At 45.6% G+C, this 21,083-nt stretch overlaps 1 protein-coding gene across 2 annotated transcripts in view; it reads left to right on the forward strand.

Annotated features, from left to right (window-relative positions):
- The first annotated feature begins 14,452 nt into the window (after positions 1-14,452).
- Positions 14,453-21,083, forward strand: part of CDK1 (cyclin dependent kinase 1) — a 40,388-nt gene continuing 33,757 nt past the window's right edge. Inside the window, exons 1-2 of one of the 2 annotated variants that reach the window (XM_073548286.1) lie at positions 14,453-14,597; positions 19,720-19,779. In XM_073548286.1, the coding sequence (XP_073404387.1) occupies positions 19,743-19,779 (37 nt within the window). In that variant the 5' untranslated portion in view covers positions 14,453-14,597; positions 19,720-19,742. The other variant, XM_073548287.1, reaches the window with a different exon arrangement.

The raw sequence follows: 21,083 nt of genomic DNA on the forward strand, positions 1-21,083 counted from the left end.
TAGCGTCCCTCTCCACCAGCACTTGTTCACATCTAATGGCCAATTCATCCTCTCCTCCACAGTATGGCCATTTGCGGACACTGACCACCTATGCTTCTAACAGCATAAACAGTTAAAAGGTTGGTTCCACATTCATTATACTCACCTTCATAGCACCACACATGGTCCCGTTAGTTATGCTCTCCTTTCACCACCACAGATTATCCTCTTTGCGGCAATTCATGTGAGATTCTCACATGTTCCTATATACTGACCCTAGGTATGTTGGCATTTTCTTAAGAAATTGAGACACAATTATTTCCTGCGATGCTGGATAGCCTCTATATGGATTAATCTACTCATTGATATATATTTGACCTGTGCTCTATGTATAATTTGTATATACTTTTGTTATATTTTCATTTCATTTTTTTGTAGTACACTGACGAAGGTCATAAACGACCGAAACGTTTGTATCTAGAGGCTACTGTATGTATTAAAATTATTTTCTCACATCTGCAACCTATGAGTGTGCCCAGTATTTGTTATATATGTGCCCACACTGTGACCTGGAGGATGAGATCCACTTCCTGCTACACTGCACCAAATACTTAGCAGTGAGGGACACTCACTTCAGGAGACTCTCCAATCTCTTCACAGATTTCAACTCCATGAAGGAAGAAGAGAAAACATTCATCCTGCTGGGGCTAGACGAAAGACCTGTGGAGATAGCAGCGCAGTTTATGAGTGCATGACATAGGCTGCGAGAAAGAAAACTATAATATGCCATGGACTTCCATAGCCCCTATCCTGGATGTGCCCCGTCCATCCTTCCTATAGTCCCAACTCATCATTCCCACAGTCCCTATACCTATTCCCTTCTGTACACATCCTTTGGAAAACTAAAGCTTATTTGGTCCTGCCAATAAAGCTTCATTGCATTTGAATATGATAGATAGATAGATAGATAGATAGATAGATAGATACAGTGCCTTGTGAAAGTATTCAGCCCCCTGGAACTTTTCAACCTTTTCCCTCATATCATGTTTCAAACATAAAGATACCAAATGTAAGTTTTTGGTGCAGAATCAACAACAAGTGGAACACAATTGTGAAGTTGAACAAAATTTATTGGTTATTTTAAATTTTTGTGGAAATGCAAAAACTGAAAAGTGGGGCGTGCAATATTATTCAGCCCCTTTACTTTCAGTGCAGCAAACTCACTCCAGACGTTCATTGTGGATCTCTGAATGATCCAATGTTGTCCTAAATGACTAATGATGATAAATATAATCCACCTGTGTGTAATCAAGTCTCCGTATAAATGCACCTGCTCTGTGATAGTCTCAGGGTTCTGATTGAAGCACAGAGAGCATCATGAAGACCAAGGAACACAACAGGCAGGTCCATGATACTGTTGTCGAGAAGTTTAAAGCCGGATTTGGATGCAAAATGATTTCCAAGGAGCACTGTGCAAGTGATCATATTGAAATGGAAGGAGTATCATACCATTGCAAATCTACCAAGACCCAGCCGTCCCTCAAGACTCAAACTCAAAGAAGAAGAAGACTGATCAGAGATGCAGCCAAGAGGCCCATGATCACTCTGGATAAACTGCAGGGATCTACAGCTGAGGTGGGACAGTCTGTCCATAGGACAACAATCAGTCGTACACTGCACAAATCTGGCCTTTATGGAAGAATGGCAAGAAGAAAGCAATTTCTCAAATATGTCCATAAAATGTGTTGCTTAAAGTTTGCAACAAGCCACCTGGGAGACACCAAACATGTGGAAGAAGGTGCTCTGGTCAGATGAAACCAAACTTGAACTTTTTGGCAACAATGCCAAACGATATGTTTGGCGTAAGGGCAACACAGTTCATCACCCTGAACACACCATCCGCACTGTCAAACATGGTGGTGGCTGCATCATGGTTTGGGCCTGCTTTTCTTCAGCAGTGACAGGGAAGATGGTTAAAATTGATGGGAAGATGGATGGAGCCAAATACAGGACCATTTGTGAAGAAAACCTGTTGGAATCTGCAAAAGACCTGAGACTGGGACGGAGATTTGTCTTCCAACAAGACAATGATCCCAAACATAAAACTAAATCTACAGTGGAATGGTTCACAAATAAACGTATCCAGGTGTTAGAATGGCCAAGTCAAAGTCCAGACCTGAATCCAATCGAGTATCTGTGGAAAGAGCTGAAAACAGCTGTTCACAATCGATCTCCATCAAATCTCACTGAGCTCGAGCTGTTTGCCAAGGAAGAAAGGGCAAGAATTTCAGTCTCTCGATGTACAAAACTGATAGAGACATACCCCAAGCGACTTGCAGCTGTAATCGCAGCAAAAGGTGGCGCAACAAAGTATTAAGTTAAAGGGGCCGAATAATATTGCACGCCCCACTTTTCAGTTTTTGAATTTCCACAAAAATTCAAAATAACCAATAAATTTCGTTCAATTTCACAATTGTGTCCCACTTGTTGATTCTTCACCAAAAATTTTCATTTGGTATCTTTATGTGTGAAGCATGATATGTGGGAAAAGGTTGAAAAGTTCCAGGGGGCCGAATACTTTCGCAAGGCACTGTAGATAGATAGATAGTTAGATAGATATAGATTATATACTGTGTTAGGATTGCGGATCGCACTAAATATAAAATATAAGAAAGTGCGATCGCAACCCGGGGTCCACCGTGCAGAGATGGTAAACTGCTGCTGGTAATGGAGGACGTGATATGGCAGTATAACAAAGGTTAACTTCACCCTGTGTGTACCGAGGCGAACTCTGTTACCTCACAGAGCCGCACAGCCGCCAAATATAAATGCTGTGGCCTGTTTAAGCTCACAGAGCACGGCAGTGTGAACACTAGTGTATAGTCACAGGACTCTACCCCTAAGACACTGGGTCAGAGTCCCTCTAGACACACTAGTGCTCGGCACCGAAACTGCAGTGCCAGGAGGAAACAACTAAATAGATAAAGCGCATTACATGAGCACCGCTCTGGCGAACGCCACTAACCACCCGGACTAGGGAGGAAAACGCTAAACTTGCGCACGGCGCCGCACAGGCGGTGACTGTAACTTGCCGTGGTACTATAGGGCCCTGCAGTGGGCAACACCATCGGATGCTAGTGTCTGCAGAGTACCAGGAGCACAGTGGCATGAGCACAGCCACCCTTTGGCGCTGACTCTAACTCTGAATCCCTATAACAACAGACACAACCAAGGGTAGGGGTTTCCAATGAGTCAGTCACCAGATACATGCATCCATCATCATACACACTATGAGTATTAGAGTCTATACTAGCGCATGGCCTGACGGCCATGCGAACCTTTTATAGCAGCGTCCTTCAGGGACCTTCCTAGTGGTCCAGTGGGAGCAGCAATAGGACCTGAGCACGTGACCTCAGACCTCCAATGAGAGGACTTCCCACGGGCATGCTCAGTGGGCCGAAAGAAGGACTGAGTCCCAAGAGCTGCTCGCTGCTGGCTATTGCAGGTTTCCATAGCTGAACCCTGTTTGGCAGCAGTAACCAAGCCAACAGAAGTAGACTGAGCAAGACGCTGGGAACGACGTCTTTGCTGAGCAGGCTCCTCTGCGGCTGGAGGGGAATGGGAGACCGCAGAAGGCAAGCCCCGGGATTCCTGCTGTGCAGAGGCAGGAACCCGATGCCTAACATACCATATAGATAGATAATAGATAGGAATGAGCAAACGTGCTTGATGGTACACAGGAGTGCTGCATATAATGTCAGTGTACAGGTAATACAGCGATCACCAGTAACATTATACACAGGAGCTCTTTACACAGTATATAATGTATAGTATGTGTATACATGTATTACACTGATTCACCAGTGATGTATGTAGATGAAGTTCTTCAACCAGCCCAGACCACCATCACTTCTTCCAGTCAGAACTCATCTCTGCAAAAAATAACACACAGTTATCACTTCCAGAGCACATTCCCCACTATTTCACCGACTTGTACACTATGGGGGTATGATAATTACATGAGCACTAACATCAGAGGTGGTCTGCAGGATGTGATCGCTCCAACGCGCGTTTCGTCCCTTCATCAGGGACGCTAGGGGATAGGGGTGGAAGCATTATATAGTATGGGTAACCAATGATAGGAGCACTCACCAATTGCTGAAAGCACTTCCGTGTCATATTACAGTCACTTCCGGTATTGTACACTCATCCTTGCCCCCTTTATTTAATAATCTCCCCAGCCTGGCCACCTATATCCCTTGTCCAACCTGGCACCCTATGTCTCTTGTCCAGCCTGGCCCCATATGTGAAGACTGGCCCCCAGATATCCATCCTTCCCCCCTAACTATCCATACTGGCCCCCATATATCCCTTGCCCTGCCCCCCCAATATATCTATCCTGGCCCCCCATATATTCAACCTTGTCTCTTGTTCTTGTCCTGGACCTCATATACCAATCCTGACCCCCCCATATATCCATCCTGGCTTCCATATGTCCCTTGTTCCCCCCATATATCCATCCTGGATCCCCCATACATCCATCCTGGCCCCTCCATATATCCAACCTGGCTCCCTGATAAATCCATCCTGGCTCCCCCATAAATCCATCCTGGCCTCCCAATATAACCATCCTGGCCCCTCCATATATCTCATCCTGGCTCCCCCATATATTCATCCAGCACCCCCATATATGCATCCTGGCCCCTCCATATATCCATCCTGACCCCAACACCATGCTGCATGCACAGAAAGAAAAAAAAGATTCTGCTTACCTCCCTGCGCTCCCAACGCAGCGCGACGTCCTGCTCTACAGATCCTATGCGCTCATATAAAAATGGCCGTCGATCTAGCAGAGGCCGGCGGCTGACGTGTGTGCACCCGTAGCATGACACTAACGTCAGGTGCACACTCGTCAGTGTTTATCAGGATGTGCAACGTGGTGGTTCAGGTAATGAACGTTGCGTGAGCGCGCCCCAGCACGTACTCTACCTGTGGTTTTATAGGGCCCGGACTCCAAAAAATCGCAGACTTTATTTTTCCTTCTTCTTCTTCCCACCACCATCTTTCTGGTCCACTGCAAGCGCCCACAGGGGATTTCCTCGGTACCCCGCCAAGCCAGTCCAACCCTGGGCGTAACTTGGTGGCGGTTGGGAAGCTAGGCAAGCTCACACACATACCATGCTTGGCACATGTACTCAACTTGGTAGTTCAGCGATTTCTGAAAATATAACCAAATTTGCCAGAGATTCAGTTACGCCATGTCAGCGCCTATTTCCGCAAGTTGGCTACAGCTGTCGACTCTCTGGCAGCACTGCAGTAGCACATGCAAGTGCCAGCTCACCAACTAGTGTGCAAAGTCACCTTTACATATTTCATATTTTTGGGTGCCGGGGAGTGATGAAGCAAGCAAGAAGGCGGCAATGCAAGAAGATGGGAGGTGCCGGACCCGGACTTGCGACACCCATCGGACTAGACCACGTCCCCCGGGTGAGTATAATAAAACATATTTTTCTTATCTTTCAGATAGGATTGGGGGCTTATTTACAGCATTATAGAATGCTGTAGATAAGCCCTGAAAAGTAGTGGCTGTATCTTAGGCCTCTTTCACACATCAGGTTTTCGCCGTCAGGCGCGATCCGGCGCTTTTGACAGAAACCGGATCCGGCGAAATGCAATGCCGGATCAGGTTTCCCCCCCATTGACTTGCATTTGCGCCGGATCGCGCCGGATGGCCATGCGTTTCATCCGGTTTTCGCCGGATCCGGCAATGTGTCGCGATCCGGCGTCTGGAAAAAACGGCTACTGTAACGTTTTTTGTCTCCGGCGAAAAAGCCGGACCCGCCGGATTCGGCGCGTCCGTCTTTTTCACACAATGAAAGCCTATGAGCGCCGCAATGCGCCTGATCCGGCGAAAGCCGGATCCGGTGGCCGGATCCGTTTTTTTTGGTCTGAGCATGCTCAGTAGCTCTGCCCACAAGACATATATAAAAGCAAGACAGTGGGACCCACAGCCACACCCAACATGCCACCCAAGAAAGCAACCAAGCGCAGCAGGAGAAGGCAGGAGACCACTGCAGCACCATCAGCACCACCACCACCCCAAATGGAGCAGCAAATGGAACATGCTGAGGAGGGGAGGCCAGCAGCAGATGAGAGACGGTAATTATCAAATCCCCCATTCCTCCAAACTAGGGCTATTGAATATCAAAATATTCATTGGCCCTTTGTTTCTCTTTATTCAACAGCCGCCCAATAGATGCAGCAGCAGCAGCAATGGCAGCAGCTGGAACACCACCCACAGGCATGGAGTGTGGCCACCAGGAAGACAGCACATCATCTTCTGGGAGCCCTCCCTCGCATCGTCAGCGTTTGACGGTAAGTTTTTATTTCCAAAATCCATCATCTCTGTAATATATGTCTATTCATTGCCTTTTATTTCAAAACAGGATTCACAAGATGAAGAGGAGCTCCCAGAAGAAGAAGGAAGGGGTGGACAGACACCTGGAGTGGGCTCACAATTGGTAAGTTTTTTGCATCAAACGCAGAAACACAACATCACACTACACACAACACATAGAAAACAATGTTCTGCAGACCACACACAGCAAACAAATGCCTACATCCAAAGACATAACATTTTTTGTTTTCTTCTCTAGTCTTCCCAATCTGGTGCTCGGCCAAGAGGTCCTCGCAGTGCCTCCCAGGGTCGTCGGCGACAGCAACGCGGCGGTCACCAGCGTGTAAGTATAAATATTTTTGCTTTGTTTTTTTGCACTTTTTATTTCATTTCTTTTGTGGAGGCTAATTATGTTATTTTTGTCTTTTTCTTTAACAGCCTTCACAGCGTGCTCCCGACTCTGACGGTGAGGATGGAGGACTCGATGTGGACCACCTCATCGATCTCGTCAGAGAAAGGGAGCCGCTCTGGAATATGGCTGACCGCCGCCACGCTGACCTGATCGTTACCCGACGACTCTGGGAGGAAATCTGTTCGCTCCTTGTGGACCGCTGGGAGGACCTCGATGTTCGGGCCCAGATTAAAGAGCGTAAGTATATACAGTACCGGTTGCTTGATGTAAACCAGTGTTTCCCGAACTCCAGTCCTCGTGGTCCCCACGGATCATGTGTTCAGGATTTCTATTTACTATGGAAATCCTGAAAACATGACCCCTGGGGACCATGAGGACTGGAGTTTGTGAAACACTGATGTTGTATACTAACCACTCCTTTCTCGTTTCAGGGAACAGAATTGTGAATCGGTGGTGGTCTGTGAGGGATCGTTTCAAGAAGGAGTTCAATAAAGAGATGCGGGCCCCGAGTGGATCTGGAGGACGCAGGAGCAAGTACAAGTACGCACAAGCCCTGTCGTTCCTCCGGGAAACAATGGTCACTAGAAGGTAAATATTACACACCACATGTGAAAAAAAATGTTAGATGTAACTTTTTTTTTTCAGCCAGGGCCATACCATGTCAGTATTTTAATTGTTTTTTTTTCTCTTTATTCCACAGCACGGTGAGCAGCACTCGGGAGCCTGCACGATTGGACCCTTCTGAGGCGATCCCTGAGGAGACCGGCACCGAGGGACACTTCGACCGCCCCGGTACATCTGCACCTTCCCAGCCTTCCCACACATTCGACCCATCTGTCCCATCCACCAGCACAGGAGCATCGTGGCCGCCTACATTACATGAAGCTGCTGGTGAGGAGATCGCTTTCCCTTTACCCCACCCTTCTGCCCCTGCCACATCTAGTACACCTGCGGGTACTGGGCGGCAGCGGCAGAGGGGTCAGGAAAAGAGTTATGCGCCAGAGTTCTTGCATCTGAATGCATCTTTCCAGAACTGTCTAAAAGTCTTGTCAGAGCAAATCTCCGCAGGCTTTCAGCAGATCAACTCCAGCATTCTGGAGGTGAAGACACTTCTGCAAACCATGCATTCAGAAGCAAGATCTTCGCCAAACCACACCTTTTTCAGGTCTGTTGTGGAGCGCATGGCAACACTATCTCCTACCCAGCAGATGCATGTAATGCATTCGTGCCACGGTGCTCTACAGCAGGTTACCTCCCAACCTCCACCTCCCACCACTGTAGTTCCTCCACCTGCACCCCCTCCAGCCACTTTCCATCCTCCCCCTCCTATTACATCTGCACCCCCTCCAGCCACTTTCCATCCTCCCCCTCCTATTACATCTGCACCCCCTCCAGCCACTTTCCATCCTCCCCCTCCTATTACATACCAGCAACCTCACCAGTACCAGCAACCTTCCCAGTACCAGCAACCTCCCCAGTACCAGACATCTCCCCACTTCCAGCAACCTGCCCCGTACCAAACTCCTTAACCGTACTAAACTACTTCCCCGTACCAAACTCCTTCCCCATACAACTTTCCATCAACATCATCTGCTCCTACAGTCCCTACCCAACCCTCCACTCCACCGCCCACCACCTCTTCTGCCTCCCACATGTCCACCCATTCTGTAGTTTTTTCCACACCTTCACCTCTAACTGTTCCTTCCCCACCACGATCCCAGTCCTCTCTCCACACTCCCATTGTCGAAGTGTCCCGCAGCCCCTCCAGCAGTATTTCCACCCCACACTACACCGAGTTATAATGTTTTTTTTGTAATAAAAATGCCCATTTGGTTGGTTTCAAACCTTTATTAAAAAAGTTTTTTTAACTTTAAAAACAGTTTACACAAAAAAAAATATTTTAAATAAAAGTTAAATTATTGTTTACACTGGTTGTCTGTCATTTCTTTCTGCGGCGAAATATGTTTAAAAAAAAGGTTAAATACAGGGTATTTAAAAGGTAAAAAGGTATTCAAAACCAGGTATATAACTGTGGGTAAATTTTAGCTTTTTGCCACAGTTGTGTTCCTGGTTGTGTTTGAAGCAAAGTATTTCACCTGAAAAGTTGTGTTTATTGTTGGTGATTTCCTACCAATGTACACAACTTTTGTTAAAAGGTGAAATACTTTGCATAAAACACAACCAGGTACACACCTGTGGCCTAAAGCTAAAAATAGTAAGACCATGACAAGATAGCCAACTTTGGTTGGCAAAGGTATATACTGTTGGTCCAGAAGGTACACAAGTTTGGTTAGGGCACAAATCTTTCACACTCTGTCATCCTGCCAGTGTACTCTGCCTTGAGGTGACATAAAGTATAGTGCAAAATTGTCCCTCATTACTGAAACCGTCACAGAACTTCTAGTGGTAATATTTCCAATGACAACATCCATCTTCGCCAGTAACTTGCTCTTCTCTCCAACCTGCACTTTCTCCTCTACAACCTGTCAAAGAAGGGCTGTAGGAACATGCTATATATAGTTTTCCAGTAGCCAATCCCGTTCGGAAGGCCACAAGGGTCAATTTTAAAAACCAGATCCGGCGTAATCCGTCGAAAAACGGTTAGAAAAACGGATGAACCGGATGAGACGGATCCGGTTTTGTCTGTCAAGAACAAGACGGATCCGGCAGAAAACCGGATCCGGCACATCAGGTTTTACAAAACATTTGCCGGATCCGGCATTCCGGCACGACGCCGGATCGCGCCTGACGCCGAAAACCTGATGTGTGAAAGTAGCCTTATATGGGCCAAAAGCGCTGACAGGTTCCCTTTAAAGATTAGGGGTATTTTTAGTTTTGCATTTTCATTTTTTGCTCCCCTTCTTCCCAGAGCCATAACTTTTCTATTTTTTGGTCAAAATGGCCATGTGAGGGCAGGTTGAGTTGTACTTTTGAAGAACACCACTGGTTTTACCATGTCGTGTAACAGAAAATGGGAAAAAAATTCCAAATGCAGTAAAATTGAAAAAAAAGTGCAATCCCACACTTGTTTTTTGTTTGGCTTTTTTACAAGGTTCACTAAATGCCAAAACTGACCTGCCATTATGATTCTCCAGGTCATTACGAGTTCAAAGACACCAAGCATGCCAAGGTACTTCTTTATCTAAGTGGTGAAAAAAAATTTCAAAATTTATAAAAAAAAAAAAAAAAAGTTGCCATTTTCCGATACCCGTAACATCTCCATTTTTCAGGATCTGGGCTGGGTGAGAGGTTATTTTTTGCATGCAAACTGACGTTTTTATTGATACCATTTTGGTGCAGATACGTTCTTTTGATCGCCCCTAATTGAATTTTATTGCAATATTGCAGAGACCAAAAATAGGAATTCTGTCGTTTTGATTTTTTTCTCGCTACGCCGTTTACCGATTGGATTAATTCTTTTTATATATTGACTAGCTGCCCCCCATAGAATATAATGCAGCTCCTTATATAGTATAACTAGCTGAAGAGCCAGGCACTGCCCGGGCATAGTAACTAACTGTGGTTAGTTATAGCAAAATATAATTATCCTCCATCCCATAGTCCCATGCCCATATACCCATCATACATATCCGCCATCCCATAGTCCCATGCCCATATACCTATCATACATATCCTCCATCCCATAGTCCCATGCCCATATACCCATCATACATATCCGCCATCCCATAGTCCCGTGCCCATATACCCATCACACATCCTCCATCCCATAGTCCCGTGCCCATATACCCATCATACATATCCTCCATCCCATAGTCCAGTGCCCATATACCCATCACACATCCTCCATCCCATAGTCAACCATTATGACATCATAATGAACGGCGGGGCTTGCAACCTATGATGAAATCAGCGTCGCCATGGCAACCAGTATGACATCATAATGAGGGGCGGGGCTTGACACACACACACTTTTTCCCCATTATGTAGATAGGGGCAAAATTGTTTGGTGAATTGGAATGCGCGGGGTTAAAATTTCGCCTCACAACATAGCTTAGGACACTCTTGGGGTCCAGACGTGTGACTGTGCCAAATTTTGTGGCTGTAGCTGCGACGGTGCGGATGCCTATCCCGGACATACATACACACACACACTTGAGCTTTATATATTAGATAGATCGGGCGATTCTGAAAGTGGCAATACCAAATATGTGCATGTTTGATTTTTTTTTGCTCTTTTATTTTGAATGGGGCAAAAGGGGGGAGATTTGAACTCATATATTTTTTATTTTTTTAATATTTTTAAAAACTTTTTATTACTTTTTACTTGCTTACTTGCTAATAGCGGCATACCACATGGCCTCTATGGGGCCTGTGAGTCAGGGGGCCCGCCCGGTGCCACCGCCGACACCGCCCGCCCCATTCATCTGTATCGGCATCATAGACGCCGATAAAGTTAAAAGCAATAATGGAGGAGAGAGCGTCAGATGACGCTCCCTCTCTCATCATTCCCCTCTGCCTTTAACACTGTGGGTGCGAATGACATCACTTCATCGCGCAACCGCTGTGTGTCGGGCAGTGCAGCTGTTGAGACCAGAGGAGAGCCTGGAACAGCGCAGGGAACGAATCAAGGTGAGGATTGTGTAGTTTTTTTAAAAATATATTAGTGAGTACTGGACTGTGGGGCTGGATTATATTCTATGGGGGGTGCTCTGTATTATATTCTATGAGGGGGGCTGCATCATATTCTGAAGAGGCTATATTATACTATATGAGGGGGCTACATTATAGTCGTGGGGGGGCTGTATTATACTATATGAGGGGGGCTACATTATACTCTATGGGGGGCTGCATTATACTATATGAGGGGGGCTGCATTTTATTCTATGGGTGGGCTGCATTATACCCTATGAGGGGGCTACATTATATTCTATGGTGGAGCTGCATTATACCCTATGAGGGGGCTACACTATAATCTATGGGGGGGTGGCTGCATTATACTATATGAGGGGGTTACATTATATTCTATGGGGTGCTGCTTTATGCTATATGAGGGGGTCTGCATTATATTCTTTGAGGGGGCTACATTATATTCTTTGGGGAGGGCTGCATTATGCTCTGTGAGGGAGCTGCATTATATTCTATGTGAGTCTGCATTATACCCTAAGAGGGGGCTACATTATATTCTATGGGGGTCTGCATTATACCCTATGAGGGGGCTTCATTATATTCTATGGGGGGGCTACATTATATTCTATTGGGGGGGCTGCATTATACTCTATAAGGGGGGTCTACATTATATTCTATGGGGTGGCTGCATTATGCAATATGGGGTGACTGCATTATGCTCTATTGGGGGCTGCATTATATTCTGTGGGGTGGCTGCATTATACTCTATGGGGGGCTGTCTTATACTCTATTGGACTATCGGCAGTGCATTATACTATATGTACTACATGGGACCTGCATTATACTGTATCGAGGACTATGGGGAATACATTATACTATATGAAGAACTATGGGGTGCATTATACTATTGGAAGTGAATTGCACTACATGGAGGACTATGGAGGGGTGCGTTATACTATATGGAGGACTATGGGGGTAAGTTATACTATATGGAGGACTATGGGGGTGCATTATACTATATGGAGCACTATGAGGAGTATTTTAATATATTGAGGAATATGAAGAGTGTATTTTACTATATGGAGGACTATGGGGAGTGTATTTCACTATATGGAGGACTATGGGGAGTGTATTATACTATATGGAGGACTATGGGTCACATTATATTATATGGCGGATTACGGGGCACATTATGTTATATGGAGGACTATGAAGTGTATTATATAGTATAATACACTTCATAGTCCTCCATATAATATAATGTGCCCCATAATCCGCCATATAATATATGGAGGACTATGGGGGTGCTGTTTTGAGTTCATTTTCCGATCCACCAGTTGTGAGTTCTCCTTCCAGGCTCCCTCTGGTGGTAACTGGAGGTAGTGAGGCTGATTTAATCAGTAGAAATCTGCCACCTGTTAATGAGGATGACGATTGAGCCTCAGGAATCTCAGACTGGATTTAAGACAGCCGACGCCCTAGTCTGGTGCTGGTGATTCCTTCTGGCTTGTCAGGTCTTTGTTTTCAGCTCTGTTCCAGTTATCTAAAGCTAAGTTTTTTCTGCTAATGTTCTCACTTGATTTTGTTGGTCTATTCAGTTTTTTGTGTGGTCAGCCAGCCCCGGCTGGGGCTGTGCTAAATTTCCACTCTTATTTATCTGTATTTGCCAATTTGTTTTTGTCCCTTATTAGATTGGCCTCTTTTTGCTCTGTCTCAGAATATTTCAGATTGCTGATATAGTGGGAGAAGTCTAGTGACTTCAGGGTTAATTTTGCTATCAGAAGTGTTGGACTTTATTTTTGTAGGGTTTTTTGCAGATTGCAGACAGTGTCTTTCCTTTCCTTTCTAGTTAGTTTGGGCCCCATCGTTTGCTCAGCCTATTTTCCTGCCTATGTTTCTGTTTTCATCTTGTTTCACCGTCAATACATGTGGGGGGCTGTCTTTCCTTTGAGGCCTCTCTGAGGCAGTTAGTTTTCCCCTTTTCTTGCTTCAGGCTTATTTAGTCCAGCGGCTGTGACGAAGCGTCTAGGACCATCGTAGGCACGCTCCACGGCTACTGCTAGTTGTGTGGTAGGATCGGGGATCTGCAATCTGCATAGTTACCAACCTCTCTGGTTTTCTGTGACTTAGCTTGTTTTGTTTTTTTCTCCTCGGTGACCCATTCATAACAGGGTGCATTATACTATATGGAGCACTATGAGGAGTATTTTAATATTTTGAGGACTATGAAGAGTGTATTTTACTATATGGAGGACTAAAGGGAGTGTATTTTACTATATGGAGGACTATGGGGCACATTATATTATATGGAGGACTATGGGGTGTGCATTATACAATATGGGGGACTGTGGTGCACATTATGGATTGTGGGGTGCATTATACTATGTGGAGGAGTGAGTTCTATGGGGGGTATTGTGCTAAACAAACTAAACACTGCCTATTCATCCAGAGATTAGATTGTTTATGCCGGACAAAAATCATTGTTCTCAGCAGCACATTGCCGGTGTAAACTGTAGCTGTGCTGCTGATGACATGATACTGTATGGGGACAGATTGATCCATTAGTGATTGTTCTGTCCCCATCATTCCTCCTTAGCCTGTCTATAGAGGCCGGGAAACAAGGAAACAAGCGTGGACTACATCAATATCGCCAATCCCACTCGTTTAGCGACCTTAACTCAGCGCATTTAACTACAACCAAAATGCTTCTGTGTGATGGGGGCAATATGTTAGCATTTCGGGCCCCATTTTAAAGTTTTGCCCAGGGCCCCACTTTGCCTAAAACCGACCCTGTGTGTGACTGTGTGTTCACACATTGTACATATATTGACATGTAATGTATGTAGCAGCTGCTATAGAACATAGGAGCATAGGAACATGTCTCGCTGGAGACGTTTTCTTTTCCCCACAGACCCGGCCTCTCGCTGATTATACACCCCGTAACATAAAATCAGAGCTGGAGAAAAACTCGCCCTACCGCACTTAAACCAACAAAAGTTTTATTCGGCAATAATGCAGTCACGTCCCCTCCCGCAGGCTTTTTTTTCACCGCCCTTCCTTGTACGTTTCGCGCCGTCATCACTGCTCGATGCTGATTGGTTGCTTTGAACGTTCACTTCCGCCCTGATTGGCTGAGCTGCCTGAGTTTTGAGCGGCCGGTTTGAAATCCTCTCAGTCTGTCACTCGCTGCCCGTGTATTAGTAGGAAGAGGCGCTCTGTGAGGTAATGTCGCCGGTGTGCTCCGGGCCGTGTGACCAGTATGTAGGGGTCGTAATGTCTGTGCACGTGTGTGGTGGGGGTTATGGCTTATTTAGTCGCTATGGGGGGGCACAGATTCTAGAGCGATCAGTAATTCCGGATGTTATTCTGTTCCATTGTCTGTGACAGGCCCAGGAATATACAGCCCTGGGCTGAGTACTGCTCCTGTATCCTCGGAGCAGCCACGTGTGCATGGCATGCTGCGACTTGTAGTCTCCCAACTGCTTATCGTGTGCCTGGAAACTAGTGACTTAAGGGACAGTACACCATCATTTTCAGTAAGCAGCCCCATAGGTCCTGTAGGGGGGGCTACTGCTGCCTGTAGGGGGCTACGGCTGTGTGCACACGCTGCGGATTTGGCCGCTGTGGATCCGCAGCAGTTTTTGCTGCGGTGCACAGTACCATTATTCTCTATGGCAAATGGAAACCGCAGTGCAGACGGTGCGGAATTTTCTGCGCAGATTATCTGCGGTTTCTAAACCGCAGAAAGAATTGACATGTCAACTCTTTCTGCGGATTCCTATCTCCTCCATTGTGGAGATGGTGAAACCGCAGGTCCAAACCGCTGGATAATCCGCAGATAAACCGCAGGTCTTTTGACCTGCAGATTTATCTGCGGATTTTGCAAAATCCGCATGGCTGAATCCGCAGCGTGTGCACGTACCCCACTGCTGCTGCCTGTAGGCCTAAAAATCTGAGCTCCTGACCTTCGCTTTCTTATACTTCTGATCCCCAGATCTAAGTATCTGTGCAGGAGTCCCTTTATGATCTTGCTTTCATAGTTTGCCTTCTACTCTGGATATTTTCTGTGTATACAGATGGTCTGGGATGTTTTTGAGTCACACTGTAGCTTGATAGAGAGGTATGTCTGTATATAACGTGTTTTCCCACCTACAATGGAGAGGTCTATAATTTGTATCGTAGGTACACTTCCACTGTTAAACATAATTTAAAGGGGATCTGTTACCTCATTTTTCAGGTATGAGATGCGGCCTCCGATGTAACCTGAAAGATAAGAAAAACGAGGAGTAAAGGTACTGTCACACTTAGTGATGTACCAGCGATCCCGACCAGCGATATGACGCTGATGTTATAGCGATATTGCTAGCGATATCGCTTAGTGTGACAGGCCCTTTAGATTATACTCACCCTGGGGGTCCTGGTCCGTTTGGTGTCACGGTCCGCTCCTGCGCACTGCAGTACTTTACTCTTCCCTCTAGAGCAGATATAGTGCGCCTGCGCAGGAGCCGCGGCAGAAGTAAGGAGGAGGACGTCATTGCTAGAAGATGGGAGGCGCCGGACCCCCGGGTGAGATTAATGTACGGTAACTCGTTTTTCTCCTCTTTCAGGTTACATCGGGGGCTTAACTACAGCATTACAGAATGCTGTAGATAAGCCCCCTGATGGTGGTGGCTGCATCTCATATCGGAAAAATGAGGTGACAGATTCCCTTTAAAAATAAACAGAAAATCACATTGTGTGATTTTTACATACTTCATGCAATAAAATGCAGATTAATTAAGAGTTTGATACAAGAAAAAGACAGAACTATATATTTGGTACAAAAATCTTTGTTTGCAATTACAGAAGTTGGACCTTTCTTGTAGTTCTTGACCAATTTTGCACACGCTGCAGCAGGGATTTTGGCCCACTCCTACATACAGATCTTTCATGTTTCGGGGCTGTTGATGACAACATTGAATTTCCGTTTCCTCCAAAGATTTTCTATTGGGTTCAAGTCTGGAGACTGGCTAGGCCTCTCCAGGACCTTGAAATGAATGCTTCTTAGGCTGCTTTCACACATCCGGCTTTTTGAATCCGGCACGATGCGGCGAAAAGTGTGAAAACCGGATCCGGAATTGGATCCCCCCCCCCCCGCATGCCGCCGCCTCTCTCGTCCCCGGTGTGGCTCCTTTAAAAGCTTTCCAAGCCGTATCAGCAGGGCTGTGGAGTCGGTAAGCCAAACCTGCGACTCCGACTCCTCAATTTCCCTTACACCGACTCCCACACATATTGCTTATATTTAAGTGAAAAATTTATTGTAGTACAATGTGAACCTCAGACATTTAATCATTTTTATGATCCAATAATCAAGATATTTATATAGAACAGAATATATATTGGTGTACTACCCAGTTTTCATTCTTCTTGGTACAGATACGATATGGATAGACAGATATGGATAAATGGATAGATAGAGCAGATTTCTAATCTGCTTTTGCTATTGAAAACATTATCTATGAGCTCAAAAACCTTTCAGGTGATGCAGTTTTTTAAAAAGCTGATCTGCTTTTGCAGCTGAAAAACGTATCCTCAAAAAACACAGGAAAAACGCTGTGTGAATGTAGCCTTAGATCAGGAATATAACAGCCATTTATAGGACATTTCATAACTTTCCCAAACTCCTATGAAAAAATATTCAGCACATCCTGCATTGAATTACTGTACCCAATTTATTATATATTTTAGGAGTCGGTCCATTTTATACCGACTCCAACTCCGACTCCACCAAAATGAGCACCGACTCCGACTCCACAGCCCTGCGTATCAGGCGCCGCATCTGCATCCGGTGTCACCGCTGCAGGCCTGGTCCGGCTTTCCACCGCACGCACGCCGCCGGAACAAAACCACCGGATGTGTGAAAGCAGCCTTACGGAGCCACTCCTTAGTTGTCCTGGCTATTTTTCAGGTTACTGTCATGGGAAGACCCAGCCACGACACATCTTAAAGGAACTTGTCTCCAGATTTGGCCGATACGAGATACTGCCACCTCCTTTCTGGGCTTATGTACAGCATTCTATAATGCTGTAGATAAGCCCCCGATCCGACCTGCAAGAGAAGAAAAACACCTTTTATTCTACTCACTGCTAGGCGGTCCGGTCTGATGGGTGTTGCACGGGTCCGGCACCTCCCATCTTCTTGCAATGCCACCCTCCTGCTTTCTTCATTGCTCCCTGGCATTGCGCTCCTGCGCTGGCGTACTTATCTCCCCTGTTGAGGAATGAGCAAATTCCTGCAGTGTGCAGATACTGGACCTCTGACCTTTCCCGGCGCCTGCGCACAGTGGTACCTTGCTCTGCCCTCAACAGGGCAGATGGGTATGCCTGCGCAGGAGCGCAATGCTGGGGAGCCTGTTAAGCAAGCAGGAGGGTCTCATCGCAAGGAGATAAGAGGCGCCCGGACCAGGACATGCGAAACCCACTGGACTGAACCGTCCAGCAGGTGAGTATAAGAAGTTATTCTTCTCTTGCAGGCCAGATCGGGGGCTTATCTACAGCATTATAGCATGCTGTATATAAGCCCTGAAAGGCGGTGGAGTAACTCGTGTTGGCCAAACCTGGTGACCGGTTCCCTTTAAATGCTTTTACTGAGTGAAGGAGATTGTGGGCCAAAATCTCCTGATACATGACCCCATCCATTCTATCTTCAATACGCTGCAGTCGTCCATGTCCCCTTTACAGAAAAGCACCCCAAAGTATGAGGTTTCCTCCACCATGCTGCTTATCTGGGACAGTGTCCTTGGGGTTGTACTTGTCATTCTTCCTCCAAACATGGTTAGTGGAGTTGATACCAAACAGTTCTGTTTTGGTCTCACATGACATGACCTTCTCCCATGCCTCCTCTGGATGATCCAGATGGTCATTTGCGAACTTCAGATGGGCCTGGATATGTGCTGGCGTGAGCAGGGGGACGTTTCGTGCCCAGCAGGATTTTAATTCATGACAGCATAGTGCGCTACTAACAGTAATGTTTGAAACTGTGGTCCCAGCTCTCTTCAGGTCATTGACCAGGTCCTCCTGGGTAGTTCAGGGCTGATTCCTGACTACAGGACTATTTTGTCCTTGGTTTCCAGAGACTGCACTTTGGTCTTGGCCATATTGGAGTGTGATTGTGTGTGGACAGATGTCTTTTATACAGGTAATGAGATCAAACAGGTGCAATCAAAACAGGTAATGAGTGCAGAGAAGGAAGGCGTCTTAAGGCCCTGTGCACACGGTGCAGATTCTGTGCAGTTCTGCAGCAGATTTGGCCCTGCAGAAAAGCAGCAGAACTGCACGTGATGTACAGTACCATTTAAGGCTATGTAAAACAAAAAAGGCTGTGCACATGCTGCAGATTTTTCTGCGCAGATTTGGTGCAGAATAAAAGAAGCAGCATGTCGCTTCTTTTGTGCGGTTTTGCTGCAGTTTTCCACCTGCTCCATTATAGAAATCTGCAGGGGAAACTGCAGGGGAAATCCGCACAAAATCTGCGCTAAATCTGCACTAAATCTGTGCGTAAAACGCAGGTCATTTTACCTGCAGATTTAGCAAAATCTGCACGGAAAATTCCACAGCAGAATCCGCACCGTGTGCACATAGCCTTAAGAAAGAAAAACTAAAAGGTTTGTGAGAGCCAGAATTTTTGCTGGCTTGTGGGTGACCAAATACTTATTTCATGCAATAAAATCATGCAATGCTATTTTTCTGGTTTTTATTTTTACCGTAGTTTGTCTCTTAACAGTTGACATGTACCTACAATAAAAATTGCACACCTCCATTCTTTGTAGGTGTGAAACTTTGCAAAATCAGCAGAGTATCAAATACTTATTTTCCTCACTGTGTATATGGGAAATGAATAAATTGCCCTTTCCTTAAAAGGGTTGCCTAGGATTGCTGCAATCTGATATATTGGTGCATTGGTCGCCTGCTGGGACCAGCACCAATTTGCAGAACAAGGCACTTTTGCCATGTTAGTATGGGGCAGCAGTGTGCAGACACGACCGCCACACCATTCATGGTCCATGGGATTGTCAGAAGTAGAGTACAGCACTTTGTTTTCTCTGGCAATCCCATAGACAATGAATGACATGGGGGCTGAGCATTCATAGCTTCATTTAGTATTGGGCTCTGCAGTCCCATTCTTGATGTTCTAGAGGCCCAATTCTGTGATTTGAGGGGGGGGTGTCCCGGGACACACACTATCCGCAGTCAGCAGGCTAACCCCCATGATATGGATAGAGCATAATTCCTTTTTTAAGAGAATCATTTTAAGATATGAAAGAAACATTATTTAAATGGCTTCTCTACTATATTTTGTTTTCCAGGTATTTTTAGAAATCCCACAGAAATGGATGAATATGCGAAGATAGAAAAAATCGGCGAGGGTATGTATAATATGGCAAATGTACAGTTAATTTAAAAGGGAAAGTGTTAAAGGAAACCTGTCAGTTCGAATAGCGCTAGTAATCAGCAGATATAGGGTTAATCTGCAGGTTAATAGCATTAGGTAGGTGCCTGGCCGCTGTACTAAATGTATGGTTCTAGTGAGAAAATAAGTCTTTCTCCCAGAAGCCGCTGGCTTTCAGCCATGCAGGCGTGCCGTTGTGGCTACGGTCACCACAGTATAGAGATACTGACAGCCACCTCAGCAAAATTTTTTTTTTTTTTTTTTTTTTTTTTTGTAAAGAACTATTCAATCTTCGTAAATGGTCATTGTTGGATAGTTGGTGTATAAACAAGCACTTTGGCAAGTTACTGCTTATTAAAATTTGCAGTCGTTCTTGAGAACTGAAGGGGAACCTGTGAGGCGATTCATGTTGCCCAAACTGCAGACAACATGAATTGCCTTTGCTGCACTATTGCAGCCAGATGTATTTTTCTCTGAAACGCCAGTTTTAAAGATTTGACTAGACTCGCCATGAGCTGCACTCAGACAGCTTTTTCTAGCACTGCTGCATGTGATTGACAAGTATTTCCTATACCAGACCTGTAAATCACCTAGTGCCGTGCTGGGAAAAGCAGTCTGGAGACCATGGCCAGAAATGAGACTAGTCCAGCGAACTGCCCAGCTGGCTTTTCCCAAATGTCCTTCTAGCTAGAATTTCCCTGAAATGCTAGACAGTTTGAAAGCAAATTATACATTTCTGTAATCATGCAGCCAGGCTCTGATCCATGTTGCTTGTCTATGATATGGGCAGCATGAAACCTGTGATGAGTTTTGTTTAACCCTTTTGTTTACAACTTGTTTCCTGGGACACCGACCACTGCTGCTGTCTTTTCTTGCAAGCACTGCGCTGAAGCTGGGATTAGGAAGTAACTTTGTGCTTCAGCGATCTTGGCCAGATTCAATATAGTGTTTAGAAGCACAATAGAAAAGAACGTGTAAGGCTAAGTGCCCACATTGCAGAAATGCTGCGGAAACGTCCGCAGCTCTCTGCCGCCGGTAAAATGCATGAGGAATTCGCATGCGTTTTGCAAGCGTTTTTAGCTTGCAGAATGCTTGCGCTTTCCAAGCGATTTGAAGCATCGCTTGGAAAGGTGATTGACAGGTTGGTCACACTTGTCAAACACAGTGCTTGGCAAATGTGACCACCTTTTTACTATTGATGCTGCCTATGCGGCATCAATAGTAAAAGAATGTAAAACATAAAAAAATAAAATATGGTTATTCTCACCTTCCGACGGCCCC

The sequence above is a fragment of the Dendrobates tinctorius genome, unplaced genomic scaffold, assembly GCF_039654945.1.
Source record: "Dendrobates tinctorius isolate UK_male_01 unplaced genomic scaffold, ASM3965494v1 ptg000156l, whole genome shotgun sequence".
Taxonomy (NCBI): domain Eukaryota; kingdom Metazoa; phylum Chordata; class Amphibia; order Anura; family Dendrobatidae; genus Dendrobates; species Dendrobates tinctorius.